This window comes from Lygodium microphyllum, chromosome 2 (assembly GCF_053477565.2).
Source record: "Lygodium microphyllum isolate KBCC chromosome 2, Lygodium_microphyllum_v1.1.10, whole genome shotgun sequence".
Lineage (NCBI taxonomy): Eukaryota > Viridiplantae > Streptophyta > Polypodiopsida > Schizaeales > Lygodiaceae > Lygodium > Lygodium microphyllum.
The window spans coordinates 156,367,905-156,383,371 of record NC_141136.1 but is presented as its reverse complement, the minus strand read 5'-3'; the positions used below and the strand labels follow the sequence as shown (position 1 = coordinate 156,383,371).

Genomic DNA, 15,467 nt, shown 5'->3' with positions numbered 1-15,467 from the left:
GAAGAAGATATTCCTAAGACGGCCTTCAATACAAGATATGGGCACTTTGAGTTCTTGGTTATGTCATTCGGGCTTACAAATGCACCTGCCACCTTCAATAGATTAATGCAGGATATTTTTAGACCATATCTTGATGATTTCGTGCTTCTCTTCTTCGATGACACTTTAATCTATTCTAAACAGGAAGAAGATCATGAACCTCAACTTCGGATTGTCCTTAAGACAATGAGGGCCCATAAGCTGTATGCAAAAATGAAGAAGTGTGCATTCTTCAAGCGTCAAATTGAATATATGGGATTCATAGTGTCATCAGAAGGAATATCAGTAGACCCAGCCAAAGTCAGAGATGTGCTTGAATGGCCAATAACAGTATCCGTCAAAGAAATACGTAGCTTTCTTGGCTTGACAGGATAGTATAGGGTCTTTATCAAAAACTATGCTTTGATTGCAGCACCTCTTACAGACTTACTAAAGAAGCAAACTTCTATTACATAGTCAACTTCCGAACAAAATAGCTTCGACAAATTGAAGCAAAGTTTGGTATCAGCACCTATTCTAAAACTTCCTGACCTCAATAAGGAGTTCGAGGTAGTAACTGATGCCAGCATTCTTGCCTTGGGGTGTGTACTTATGCAGGAAGGTCATCCAGTAGCATACTCTTCAAGGAAATTGAAGAGTCATGAAAAGAATTATGCCACGCATGATCTGGAATTACTAGCTGTCATCCATGCTCTAAAGCTTTGGAGACACTACCTGTTGGGTAACAAGTTTACTCTAGTAACCGATCATAAGAGTCTCAAATGGATTTTTACCCAGAACGAGCTCAACATGAGACAACGTCGGTGGATTGAAGTATTGGAGGAATATGATTTTGAAATCAAGTACCGACCAGGGAAAGAGAATGTAGTTGCCGATGCACTCAGTCGCAAGGCATTCCTAAATTCCCTAATCTTACAGAATCCATCAACGGCCAGATCTCTGGCTACAAAGGTATCTATGCCAAACAACCCTATACTTGAACTAGCTAGAGAGGTGTGTACTTATGCAGGAAGGTCATCCAGTAGCATACTCTTCAAAGAAATTGAAGAGTCATGAAAAGAATTATACCACGCATGATCTGGAATTACTAGCTGTCATCCATGCTCTAAAGCTTTGGAGACACTACCTGTTGGGTAACAAGTTTACTCTAGTAACCGATCATAAGAGTCTCAAATGGATTTTTACCCAGAACGAGCTCAACATGAGACAACGTCGGTGGATTGAAGTATTGGAGGAATATGATTTTGAAATCAAGTACCGACCAGGGAAAGAGAATGTAGTTGCCGATCCACTCAGTCGCAAGGCATTCCTAAATTCCCTAATCTTACAGAATCCATCAACGGCCAGATCTCTGGCTACAAAGGTATCTATGCCAAACAACCCTATACTTGAACTAGCTAGAGAGGAAGCATACCATGATTTGGCCTACCACACAATGATAAAGGAAATATCTACCAAGGAGCAAAATCAGAAATTGCAAGCTAAGTATCAGGAATTTTCCATTGATAATGGACTTGTCTACTACAGAACAAGGCTGTGTATACCAGCAAGCCAGTCACTTAAGCAGAAGATATTATGGGAAGCTCATGATTCTCCTTTCGCAGGACATCCTGGCTATGCAAAAACTTTTAATGCAGTTAGGAAGAGCTACCATTGGGAGAGGCTTAAAGGTGACGTTCTCAAGTATATCACTGAATGTTTGTCTTGCCAACGTATCAAGGCCGAACATGTCATGATGCCAGGGAAACTGCAACCGCTTGACATTCCCCAAATGAAATGGGAATTCATCAATATGGATTTTGTTATGGGCTTACCCCAAGTCCAAGGAGGATACAATTCCATTTTGGTTGTGGTTGACATGCTTACGAAGGTTGCACACCTGATTCCAGTAAAGACAAACTATAAAGCCTCCGACATTGCAAGATTGTTTATCAAGGAGATATTCAAGCTACATGGGTTACCTAAGAGAATCATTAGTGATCGAGATTCTCTCTTCACATCACACTTTTGGAGAGCTATTTTTTAAGCTATTGGGACTCAACTCTGTTTTAGCACCGCCTACCATCCCCAAACAGATGGCCAAACAGAGCGAGTAAATCAAATCATTGAGGATATGCTTAGGGCATACTGCTGTCGAGAGCCAAAGAGGCGGATTCAATACTTGCCATTAGTTGAATTTGCCTACAATGCTTATTACCAGCAGAGCATTCAAATGACCCCTTTCCAGGCATTGTATGGTCATGATTGTCGAAGTCCCCTAAACTTTTCTGATCCAACCCTAAGAGTTGAAGCTTCAAGACAAATGTTGGAGGACATGGATGATCAAATAAGGTCAATAAGACAAGACATACAAGCAGCCAAGGATAGACAAAAGGCATATGCAGATTTGAAACGTCAAGAAAGAGTCTTCAAAGAAGGAGACATGGTCTTGATTCGGGTACGCCCTAAAAAGAGTTCTCTATCCCTAGGAGAATGCAAGAAGCTAAGTCCAAGGTATTGTGGGCCGTATAAAATCCTCAAATGCCTAGGACCCAATGCTTATAGATTGCAACTCCCTAAGAACCTAAAGGTTCACAATGTATTCCATATCAGCCTATTGAAAAAATATGTACCCAATCCTAATCATGTACTTGATGACCAACAAATTCTAATGCCTAGTCAAGGAGTCCTTGAACTACGGCCAGAAAGGATCTTAGATGTTAGGGAAAGACAGTTAAGATCTAGAACCTTGAAAGAATGCCTTGTCCAGTGGAAAGATTATCCCAAAGAGGATGCCACTTGGATAGATGAAGGCACTCTCAACCATCAATATCCCCAGTTTATCTCGAGATGAGGACATCTCGATTCCTCCAAGGGGGAGAGAATGTAATATTCCGCATTGAGAAAATAAATGGGACTTATGGAAATTTTTTTAATTCCCCCCCTTATCCCTCCAGCTGACTGACGAGCTGGAGGGGGAGGAGAATAGAAGGAGCTGTGTAAGCTCCTTGGTGGAGCCTTAGGAGGGAGGGGGACCATGCGTGTTGACACGCCACGAGGAAAGATCCCCCTCCCTTCCACTATTTAACCAAGGGGGGGGGCAACTGTACAGAGGGAGGCTGAGCCATGTGTGAAGAGAGAGAGGCGCTGCCATTAATGCATAAGGGGAGAATCTGGAGCATCCTGAGGAAGAGGGAGATTGACAACGCGCTGCCGCTGCCACGATTGGGATAGGAGGATTACAGAGGAGGCGCTACAAGGGACGCTATCTTCCATCTACCACCCCAGCAGCCTGATTTCCGCCGTTGTCTGCCGATGGCCTCCAACCTCCACGTGTAGAAGCACTGAAGCTTCTAGAAGCTTCTAAGGGGCTTCATAAGCCCCCTTTTCCCCCTCCAAAAAAAAAATTGACCTTAAAGGTCCCTGTTATCCCCGTGTTTTTTTTGTAAAACCCCCCATGGACCCCTTAGGCCCCTTCCTATAGCTTCTCAAGGCTACCCCACTAATTCCCTCCTAAAGGCTTTTAGGCCCCTATTTCCCCCCCCCCCCCCGATTTGCCATTTAAGAACCTTTAAGTGGTCCTTAAGCCCCTTTTCTCCCTGGTTTTTAATCCCCATAAGCCCCCTTGTTTCCCCTCCCGGTTTTTATTTCCCCCCTAAGCCCTTGTTCTTTTTCCCCCCCTCTTAGCTCTTTAAACTATTCAAGTCACACCCATAGGCCTACTTTGTCCTTAGGCTACCTTGCGGACTTCCATTCTCTTGCATTAATTCCTTCACTCACTTTTTAGATCTTTTTGTACAAGTGCTCTCTTAGTTGAGCTTTGTGTTCTTAGTTTTATAAAACAAGCCGGTGTCCACACACTCCCATGTCCTAAAAATCCAATTCATCATCATGGCCTCGTATGGTATCCCGTAAGGAAGAAATAGCCGTGAGATAAAAGACAGGGAGGGAAGTAGAGGAAGTGAAAAGAGGGAGTAAAGGAGGAAGAGTGGGAAAAAGGTAAAAGAAAAGGAAGGAGAAGACAGTGGAATTCCAAGAAGAAAAAGGAAAAGGCTATCTCACATTCAAACTACGATGCCGCCGAAGAAAGTCCAAGGTGTAGCTGCGGGAGGGTCATCTCCCGGTATCCATGTGGATATCTCACCTCAAAGCCAGGTTTTTTTTCTTCTTGGTGTTAATTCGGTTTTAAGTCGATCATGCAAAGAAAAATTGTTAAGGATAGGATATATTTGTTCGAGTTATTTTTAAACGAAGGAGTTAGCTTATGAATGACAATGTATACAACTTCGTCTTCTTCAAATCGCATCAAGCATTATAAAATTACAAGCAAGACTAACCATTTACTATAGTAATATATTCCTGAAGTGTAGAAATTATATCTTGCATCATTAGTCTTATTCCCTTTCGCAACGATTCATGGTAAATAGCTAAATCCAAGAAAGGTTTCTTCAATGCTCAAATTACTAGGGAGTTATCTTTGCTAGTTGCACATCTTAGCAAGGAAATTGTTGTTATTTGGCATGAGTTCAACTTTAAAGGAGGCGGAAGTTAAATGTTAGGAATTAACAAGTATAAAAATTAGATATACGAATTTATTTGGAAAGAAAATGTAAAAGGGGACTGCTGGATGACACTCTATTAACACTTTTCCCCTGCTATTTGAGGACTTGGGACTAATAAAGTGTGTATACACCAATTTCTCAGCTAGGCCTTTTTGTCCCAAGGAGTATTGTCGCTCTTTGTATCACCTTGGCATTATGCTATATGCCAAATTAAACTGTATTGATTGGGAAAGTTAATTGTCACAAGGATAGTAAAACCGTGACAAGACGATTAAGATTACCTTCCAAAAGATAACCGAACCAATCTAAACATAGAAACATTCATACCCTAAACACTTGATTACTTTCCTTACCGTAGGGACAATAAATTCATAAAGATAAGAAACTAGGATTTGTCCCTAAGCTTCTTAAATGAAGAAACCCTAGGCCTGACATACGTCAGCTTAAAGAATCTAAACAGATTATTCCATCGCAGGACTTGCGCAACATGTATGAAATCATTTTGTGATTGATTCACAAGGAGAAAAGGAAAAAAACCATCATCAAGGACGGCAGATCCTTACGCAAGTTATCTTGCAAAAAGACGTATTTTTGGATATCCTTCTAAATAAGGAAAGTTGTAAAATAGAAACTAGCATATCTAAGGTACCTTAGGGTTAACCAAGTTGGGTATGCCCTACACCGAAATATAAGAGATCTTGCCAAGTTACAAGACACCTTGGGAACGAGTGCTGATACACTCAAAAAGGAAAGAACACTTCCTTAGCAGTTTGCCATACAACTGGGTTGATTAATGGAAATGTCTGTGCTTGCTAGAGATTTTAGGGCTCTGTTTGAATTATGAATTACAAATTAAATAAGTACCTATACGTCAGGTTGAAGGCCTGAAGGGAGAGGCAACTTCAGTTACCCCCGACTGCCTGCCTGACCCTAACCAAGGGGGTTGTTTGACCGCGCCAGGAACGTGGACCGAACCCGCCGCGAGAGGTCTCTCCGTTGAGTTCTACTTGGAGCAGGAGGACGCTTGGGTGCCAGGGGGGGCTCTGGCCGTAAATCCCTCGCCTTCCGAGTCCTGCACAAGAGGCTAACGTGACTCGGGATTGGATCTCGAGGCCCGCATACTAGTTGACGGGCGGAAGCTTGGAATAGTGATCCCTGGAGATTACTGGTTAGCCTTCGGGCAGATTATGGACAAGCCTACGGGCGGAACTCCTTGTATTTCAAAGATAAAATGATGAAATGTTAAAAGAACTTGCTTGATGTTGTTTTTCTATGTCACGTGATAAGATTACGTGAAGGAACCAGTGCTTAACAAGATTAATTAAAGAAGCTGATTGTTATATGTCAAATTAATGTGTTAGATAATTACATAACTAAAACAAAACGAGGAAAGTGCAGAGGATGGGCCATGGGTCCGTCCTACGGTTGGGTGGTCCCGGTTAGCCGGGAGCTTTTCTCAAAAATCTCGAAGAACAGCGGAATGATCATCATCATCAAAAAGAATAACGAGAACGATGACCTAGAGTTACGTCTTACCCGATTTACGCTGTTTTAGGGGAACGGAATGGGACTATGCCTTATGGCAGAGAGGTTGAGCTTTGCATCCCTCTCGTTTCCCATTCTCCTTGAACCAAGTACAGCGTGAATCCGCTTCGGACCTGGCGTTTCTGCATAAAGTAGTTCGCTCGGGTCTTACGCTAGTTGCTGTTAGCTAATGACCCATTAGGAAAACCCTAATTCCGGTCGATCCTAAGTGGGAACGGCCAGGATACTTCCGCTACGTGGCAAACGCGGGAAGAACTAGATCGCAAAACCCGTAACATTCCATGGGAGTGCCGGGCGGAGCTTTCTAGACATCCTTTCCGATGGACTGCTAAGACGTGTCCTGGATGATACTATGGGACACGTTACATGGATGCTAAGTCTACTTTCTTGAACGGCGTCCTCAAGGAGGAGAATTATGTCTCCCATCCTTTCCTTTAGTCATGTCAGTCTGTCATCCCTTGGTTGTGAGCTCCTATCAGATTGACAGAGACATGGAAGCTCTAACAGTTTAGTGTGCATTTCTCCCATTTTAGGCACATTTCTTATGCATTTTTCTAGTCTGTCAGAAAGTTTCCACCTCATGTCAAGGTCAGACTGCTCCATGACTGCTGATGGTTTCTATCATTATTTTCCCCATTTTTCTTCAGCAATCCAATTGCATTAAATGCAATCATTTTTGGGCATTTATTGGAGTGGGCCAAATTAAGGACCTCCTACAACACTCAGCCAGATTCGGGAGGGTGTTTGTATTCAGCATTCTTCTTCAATCAGTACAACATTTTTTTTTCATCTTTTGTTTCCCCCTCTCTATGTGTGTGTGCGCACGCGCTTATGTTTCTTCTTCCATCACGCACTCTCATACATAACTTTCTGTAGTAAAAACATAAACCCAAGAAGCTACGGATCTCATACACATTTTTTAAAGGTGGCCATGATTATATTGCCTCAACCTTTGCAAGGTCCATATAAACAGCATCAACCAATACAATATGCCCCAAAAAGTGGAATTGTCATGTAGATGTGACATTTTGAGATGCTCTAATCTTGCCGATAACATTTGATTAAGGCATTAATCAAATGTGCAAGGTTGTTTAGCACATGTGATACACATGGCAGTTACTTCATGTGGTAATAGCCCAATGACCTTGAGGATGCAGTGGATATCAAAGGCAAAGTTGTACAAAGTTATGCCTGACAAGTACTAGGTGGTACCCGATGTTAGATTTTGGCCTAGACCAATTTATTGGCCACTAATATCGGTAGTGACATTAGAGATTAGGAATTTATTAATTAATTAATGTCAGTACAAGGGTCAATAACTACTCGGGAATACTTTGAAGACAAATTGGCCTAAAAATTTTAATTATTGGTTGTGAAATTAATTTTCTAAGCACTAAATAATTATTAAATCAATTTTCAAAATTACTAAAAGGTTGCCACATGGCAAAACTTGCCCATGCAAGTGGAAAAAACTTTTTCAGGGGCTGATGAAAGTCTATTCCAATCACTATGAGAGAGAAGGAGGTTGTTAGAGAGCAAGGAGACGCTGTTTATGTGATTTGCAAACACCACGGATCAGTCCTACAACAAGTGACAGCAATTTGAAGCCCTCCAAGAGAATATGACAGCATTCAAGGTTCTATCGTCAAGATACCATCGATTTCCTTGACTTGGTGGGCCCAAGGCACTTGATTGAAGGTTAGAGGCATTGCTCTAGTGCTGAAATTATATTCAGCTGAGTATTACAGCAAGAATGTCTTCAGAAAGTGAGATGGAATCAAGTAGTGATGATGCCTTTCGATCTGGAAATTCACAAAGTGTTGGCAAAAATGCAATGCTTGATCTTGGACAAGGCAGGTAACATGGATAGCAAGTTGATATTGTTGGTTGAGACCAAAATGTGGGTCCTTCTAGGCCTTCAGAAGCTGATGACCAGCAAGAGCAAGAGGAATTTGATGACCATTTTAAAGATCAACTCATGAAAATAGCTAAAATGTTTATGTAATTTGCAAATTTTTTATTCCCTTAAAAGAGGGTAGCAAAGACAAGAAGAGAAAATCATCTTCAAGAGGTTCGAGACAGCAAGATGCACCAAAGGAAAAGCCGATACAGCAGCATGATATTCCAAACATGGGAATAAGCAAATGATGCTCATGGGGCAATTGATGCATAGCAAGGCCAACCTAGAAGTGCCAATTCAATGCTTTTTGGACAACATGACATGCATGCAATTATGGGGCAGCCAGGTTACTTTGGTGGTGACACTAATTTGCATTCTATGGTGGGTCAAGGACCGCATACAGAGATGTATGGCACAACTCCTTATGATATGCAACAACCAATGCGTGGTGTGCAAGGCCCAATGTATCTAGGTATGGATAGTAATATACATAACCCCATGTATAGCAATGTTGGCATGATGCTGGGGCACAAAGTGGCAAGTTTGGCAACGCATATATACAGCCCACTATGCTTGGGACTCATGATATTAATGCTGGTGATGCAAATGCTCCATATAGCATTGGTCATGAGGAAAAATGCAGCTAGTAATGCATGCAATGTATGGGAAAATGTATCTTGGTATGGTTGGTAATATACAAATTGCCATGCATAGTCACATTGCAATGATCAAAAGTATGCAAACAAGAATGTTTCCTTATGTATCCGATGCTCCTAGCATGTCAAACACATGCGAGGGGGCATTCCAATGCTTAAGGGGAAGAAAAGCCTACAACCTAGTGGAGGTTTCAAGGCAAGTAAAGGAGGTAAGGTTTCCATATGCTTCTTGGTCAAGCTTCAATATTGTTTCACCAATAGATGCAAAATGGATGAAAGGGGATGACTTGGCAAACCATCCTCAGTTCTGCCAGCTTTACCTAGATGCCTTTCAATTAGAGTCGACTTCACTTTGGACTCAATTAGGTTCAGCAGAGCACAGGTCCGAAGAATTGCCCGATACTCAAATGGGAGGTAGCACTTCCACTCCTCCAGTTATGAACAACTCGCATATGTAGTGGATCTCGAATGTATTTAGCATACATCCAAGGTATTGTGCTAACAATATATCTGCCATGGCATCAGCGCTTAGTGTACAAGTCACTATGAGATATATAAAGATAAGTATGGTTGTCACCGTGGCTCTAAAACTATACTTTTACATCACTTTCGGATCAATTCACGATCATTTGGACATGAGCTTTTACCTCACTTTTGATATCAATTTTTTATCAGTTATGTAGAATATCTTAAGAATGATTGTAGGTTGACTACAAAAGAAAAACATGCTAGCAATTTTTTTTACTCTTGATGTAAGTCTTCCTAAAATGAATGTTGTATTTGCACAAGGTTCAAGTGTTGTGGTTGATATTGAAATTTGGCATAAGAGAATTAGTCATGTGAATGTACAACAACTAAAAGACATGTAGTCAAAATAGATTGTGGATGGTCTACCTAAGTTTAAAGTTGATGGGATGCATAAAGTATGTGAAGCATGTCGATTTGGAAAGCAAGTAGGGCATGCATTTCAACATGAATCAGCTCAGTTTTTTATCAAGTTGAGAGCCATTTATAATCACTTTTGGAATCAATTTTATATGATTTTTTTGCATCAATTGTTGACCAATTTTTGCAATCAATTTGGGATCACATTTGCAGCAGTTTATGATCAATTCTCAAATCAGCAAGTGATCAGTTTATGATCTGATTATGCTTAGTTTTCAATGGTTTACAGCTGGCTCCATGGATAGCAACATGTGAGTAAATGCCATTGAGAGTTTCAACTATCCTTTTATGCTAAAAATATGCTTTACTCTGGTTCTGAAGTCAAAATAGTTGAGAAACATGAGTTTTCTCAACATGAGTTATGGATGTATCCAATGGATTTCTAGCAACAATTCTAGATGTTTTTCAAATTTATGTTAGTTTTATGCTGGCTCAAAATTTTCAGCAAGTTTGGGCATGTTGCATGGTTAAGACAACAATGGCCAATCTTGTGACTCTGATGCCTTATGGAAATTTCAATGCAATATGTTTTTCCTTTGGCACAATGCTACAATCAAATGTACAAGGTTGTTTAGCACACGTGATGCACATGGCAATTATTTCATGGTAACAGGTCAAGGACCCCAAGGATGCAGTGGATGTTAAAAGTAAAAGTTATAATAATTTATACCTAACAGGTCCTAAGTGGTACACGGTGTCAGATTTTGGTCTAGACCAATTTATCGGCCACTAATATCGATGGTCATATGAGAGAATAGGCATTAATTAATTAATGCCGGTCTAAGGGTCAATAACTGCTCAAGTATACTTGGAAGACAAATTGGCCTAGCCAATTTAATTATTAGTTGGTGAAATTACTTTTTTAGCGCTAGAATAATTATTCTGAAAATTAATTTAATAAGCCGAATAATGCTGAAAAATGGATTAGAAGGCTGTCACATCACAAAACTTACCCATCAAGTGGAAAAACCATTTTTAGGGATTGATGGAAACTTCCAACCATTGGAGAGAGAAGAAGATTGTTAGAGAGCAACGAAACGTTGTTGATGTGATTTGCAACCACCAGAGATTTGAAGCCCTCCAAGAGAAGATGACAACAACCCAACATCCTTCTAGTACAAGTGATAGCATACAAGAGGGGGCTCTTTCAAGTGGTCCTAAGCTATAGATGACAACTTTCACGGCTGTTTGAGCAAGGTAGCAAAAGTTTTTCGATATTTCTTGCAATGAATTTCTTTGTCTATAGCATTCACTCTCATCCCCTAGCCATCACTCAAGTTATCTCGGCATTTTTCAGTATTTTGAGACATCATAGAAAGAGATTTCAATCAATCTCTACTGTAAACCCTAATTTATAACAAAAATTAGGATTTTGATAACCACCTTGAAATACATGCTCAAAATTGAGGGCCTAGGACTTAAATTCCAACCAATGAAATTGAGGAATTTCAAGAAGATTCAAGAGGCCAGCCAACCGATATCAAATTTCGAGCTGAATTTGTTTTTCAAGGAGCAAGGTGAAGACCAATTCCCAAGCAAATCAAGGGGAAAATTGGTTTGGAGACTTGTTGGTCAGTTTTGACAATAAGAGGCACTTGAACTAGCAGAGAAAATCAAAGAATCTCAATTGTACACCTTCCGTTTGCAACATAAGATGAAAAACGCAACTGTGAAACAGTGAGAGAGAGAGAGAGAGAGAGAGAGAGAGAGGATGTAAACACAAAATCAAAAGACAAAACCTGAATAATGCTAAAAACAAACCAGAAAATACAAGACTAATGTGACGATTAAGTAAAGCAAGGCAATGAGGACACCAAACAAGCCACGAGAGGAAGATCTAACAATGAGTTTGTGAGAAGAGAGGAGAGAGACGAGAGGAGACACAATGGCTGGATAGAAGATGAATGCAACAACGGCTAGTGGAGTGACCACCATTTGAATGTGGTGCAAATGATTGAAATGGAGGACACCTTTACATAGAAAAAGATAACCAATCAAGGTGACTCGACCATAGAAATTGTCCAACCACCCTTTAAAGTTTAGACGCAATGCTAAGCAAATGCCTGAATAGCTAAGGGCAAGTACTATCCAACCTACTAGGCATGAAAAATGCTGCCAATTGGAGATGGGAATGCCCCATGGCAAGACAAAACTAGGCAAATAGATCAAACAACAACTAGGTGCCCAAAAGAAAAGACTACATCTAACATATCCAGACTAAAAAGTTCAATGGAGATGCGGAAAAAGCCAAAGCTCCTAAAGGCTAATATCTTCATCTAACTCAAACAAAGACTCATAACCAAGAGATGGGCACAAAGAGAGACATGGAATGACACAACTACTAAAAACCAATGCCCTTGCTTACTTTTCTAGGCACGTGTCTCGAGTGTTATAACCTCTCCTTAGGATGTGTATTATTGAATTCTAGATTATATATTAGTTCATAGTAAGTCTTGTAAGGTCTAGCTCTTGTTGCAAGAGAATCAGCTTTTCTTGAACCAAAAGAAGTGTGAATTCTACATGGTGTCAGACTTCAGTCTCTCATTTAGGCCGCATCATTTCCACGAGGGTGATTTCTATGGATCCTAAGAAGGTCAAGACTATTGACCATTGTTCGTGCCTCCAAGAAATGGATATATTGTTTGATTGGGGCAGTTTTTTGCATCAAGCTTGATTAGCAAGCATTATGCTACCTTCCCATACTTAGTCATCACAGTAGGATATGACTCCTCGTTAGTTGTGGCTGTGACAAGTTTTTTCTCAATCTAGCTTCAAAATTGAGTATGTACCTCGGAAGGAGAATGGTGTAACAAATGGATTGAGCTAACAATCACATGCAATGATAGTGTCACTTTCTATAAAGTAATATTTCTTCACTTGTACAAATGAGCTCTATGAGAATCCGAATTTTGGTTGAGAGACGCAAAAGTATAATAAGGCCTTTATTAGGAGTTTGTGTTGAACAATAGGTGGACTTATTTTCATGAAAAAAATTTCTTGTTGCTATAGGAACTTACATGGCTATTGTTCTACAAGAGGTGCATGATGCACATTGCCCTACTATAGAACAATACGTGCAGGTCCCACTCTTGAGAAGCTTTCAAACAACAACATTCACAGTATGTGAGGGGATGCCAAGCATGCCAAACCTCAAAATGGGACAACCAAAAAGTGAATCCTTATGAACTTCAAGAATTCTTGGTGCTAAAATAAGTGTTGTTTCACATGTACAAGAAGGATATGCGAGAGAAGGATGTTCAATACCTGCTCAAGTTTGAGGGTTACCCCATGCATGAAGCAATGTGGTTGGGTCAGTCTCCAGTTGGGATGAGACTCCATTTGGCATGCTTTGGATCTACCAAGAGGCTAGCAGCTAGGGGCAGCCGCAGTTCTAATGGGTTAGAACATAATGCACCTAGACAGTGCCCTTGTTTGAATGATCATCAAAAAGGCCAGATGATGTAGCAACAGAGCCACGAGGATGGTGATGGCAAGGCAAGCAGCAGGATCACGTGTGCAACCAGCAATTGGAAAAAAACAGCCTGCTTTATTACAGAGGATGTCAGCTGCACAATCAAATAAGTAACATAAGAATGATTGCAAAACAACCTGCAAAAGGCATCAAGGTGGTGGAAGTGATTGTGTGGAAATCGCAACAAGGGATCGTGAAGGACAAGACCACCAAGCAAAATCTTCTACAATCTGAGATCATGCAGAGTTGCAGAGCAGTAAGGACGAGTCTCGGGAAGAAGAGCTATCCCAGATAGGACAGTGAGACAATTTCGTGGATTCGGGGTGAAGTGCTGGTTCATGCTTGGGCTGTTGGAGCCATACCTTGTACAATCTCATATCAACTGCTGTAAACACGAGGATCTCTTCATTCTCTCATCTTTCTCTTGAGTTGTGCACTTAGAACCGTACCTTACAACTCCAGACTTGTCTTATCTGACAGTGCAAAAAGTGAGGGTCTCCACAATGAAGAAAAGGAACAAACCAGTCAATTTATTAAAACAGGTGCCATGACTTCTCCAACAGAGTTGAACAAAAAGGCACTCATGAGGGCTTTTACTCTGTTGTCTGGTGTTTAGTTTCTGAGATTGCTGGTGGGAATGGAGTAGGCCCAAACACAGCATTTAGGGGTTGCTACAGCATGCTAGTTGGTAGAGCAGTGTGCTGTGTGGAGATGCTATGGCATGCAGAATATTCAGAAAAGCAAGATACCCACCACAAGGCAACCTATAAAGCCAATTTTCCTGCAAGGTATATCTTTGCGGCCCAGGCAAGAGGGGCGGGGGTGTCGTTGTTTTGGGATCGAAATGGCCTTCACCACTTGGATACGATTCAAACGGTGAGATAGGTTGAACAGCTGACAGCAGACTGACTGCACAGACATTGGTCGAGTAACACAGGATTGGAATGCCTGACTGATAAGAGACAGCATAGACACCTAAAATTCTAATCCTCTGACTTGCATATTTCTAACAAATTCGGGTCGGATGGTTCATTTTATCGAAAAAAAAAAAAAGAACAGTACAACATCTGAGCAATTGATGAGCACAATGCAATGATCAGATGGAGACAGAGGGAAAAACTGACCGCCATGGACACGAAATTCGCAGTAGAGCGGAGACGGCAAACTGAACAATGAACCAGCGAGGCACAAATTTGGGCCGCAAACTGTAAGATCTCCAGACAGGTAGCTGCGGAGGTTGTTTCTGCTCAAGTAAAATCTGCGTGCACGCACATACTGTAAGTAGCCATTGCTGTTCTGTTTATGGATGTACGTGAGACGCAGACGGACGGACAGACACAGAGAGAGAGAGAGAGAGAGAGAGAGAGTAAAGTCAAGTTCTGCCTTGCTCGGTTTTGTATCAGCTAAATTTTCCACGTGGCCTTTTCTCATTGCACCAGCCGAGGGCTTCGCCTTGGCCTATTCCCAGCACATCTCAACACAAATGAGTGCTCACATAACTCGGTTTTGTCCTTGCTGAAAATCAAAATTATTTGCTACAATTATTTTGTCGTTTAATTTTGAAATTCAAAATTGTATTAGTTTTGTTAGTGTCATAACATTTCGTTACGATCCTTGGCTATGTCATTGGATCACCCTTAAATTTACGGCTACAAACTCTAGAGCATTGTTTTTAGAAACCCCTACCACATTTGCCCTTTTAACGACCTCTTGGGCCTTCCTCGTTTGAAGGGCAAACTACTAACACAACTACATGTACGAGTGAAGCCATTGGGTTCAAGCCCAAGCACAAGGGACTAGCACTTGTACACCTTAGCTTGGATACCCATGAGCTCGGAGCTAATGCAATAAACTTCCAAAAACATTGCCTTTTGATTTCACCCTCTCCATTCCATGTGGCATGACCTATTTTTAGTGTAGTAATAACCAAGATATTACTCTAAAGGTTGTCAACCTATCAAAGGTGTGAGGGATGAAAGTATTCAAACCTGCATAAAACTTTTCATTTTTTCAAAGTTTCATGCTAGTTTGAATAGTTTCATCCTGTACAAAAAACAGCTTCGACAACATGGGAATTGAAAATTATTGCCAAATATGTTTTTTCCTAGATTTTTGTTGGGCATCTAGTTTCATATATGACTTACTAAAAACAGGTCAAAAGTTTGAGAGGTCTTATATATATTTCCGTGAGGACGAGCACATTCTTCAAAGAGTGTGCACCTAACGAATCAAGATGGATTTAACATTTGATAAGGGAAGAAACAAGTATGCATTAGGGTGCACAGTGGACCATTGCACTTTTATTCTTTTTGGGTGTGCGTGGATTTGCTTATTTGTTTGCCTTTGCTATAGTTGTAGGATAGTCACTA

General features: G+C 40.9%; 1 protein-coding gene across 1 annotated transcript in view; it reads right to left on the bottom strand.

Moving 5' to 3' along the window:
* The window catches only part of SNF4 (sucrose nonfermenting-like protein), a 106,925-nt gene extending 92,459 nt beyond the window's left edge, over window positions 1-14,466 (bottom strand). The window contains exon 1 of the mRNA XM_087700169.1: window positions 14,223-14,466. Within this exon, the coding sequence (XP_087556295.1) occupies window positions 14,223-14,228 (6 nt within the window). The 5' untranslated portion in view covers window positions 14,229-14,466. The remainder of the gene's footprint in view (window positions 1-14,222) is intronic.
* Between the last annotated feature and the right edge of the window lie 1,001 nt (window positions 14,467-15,467).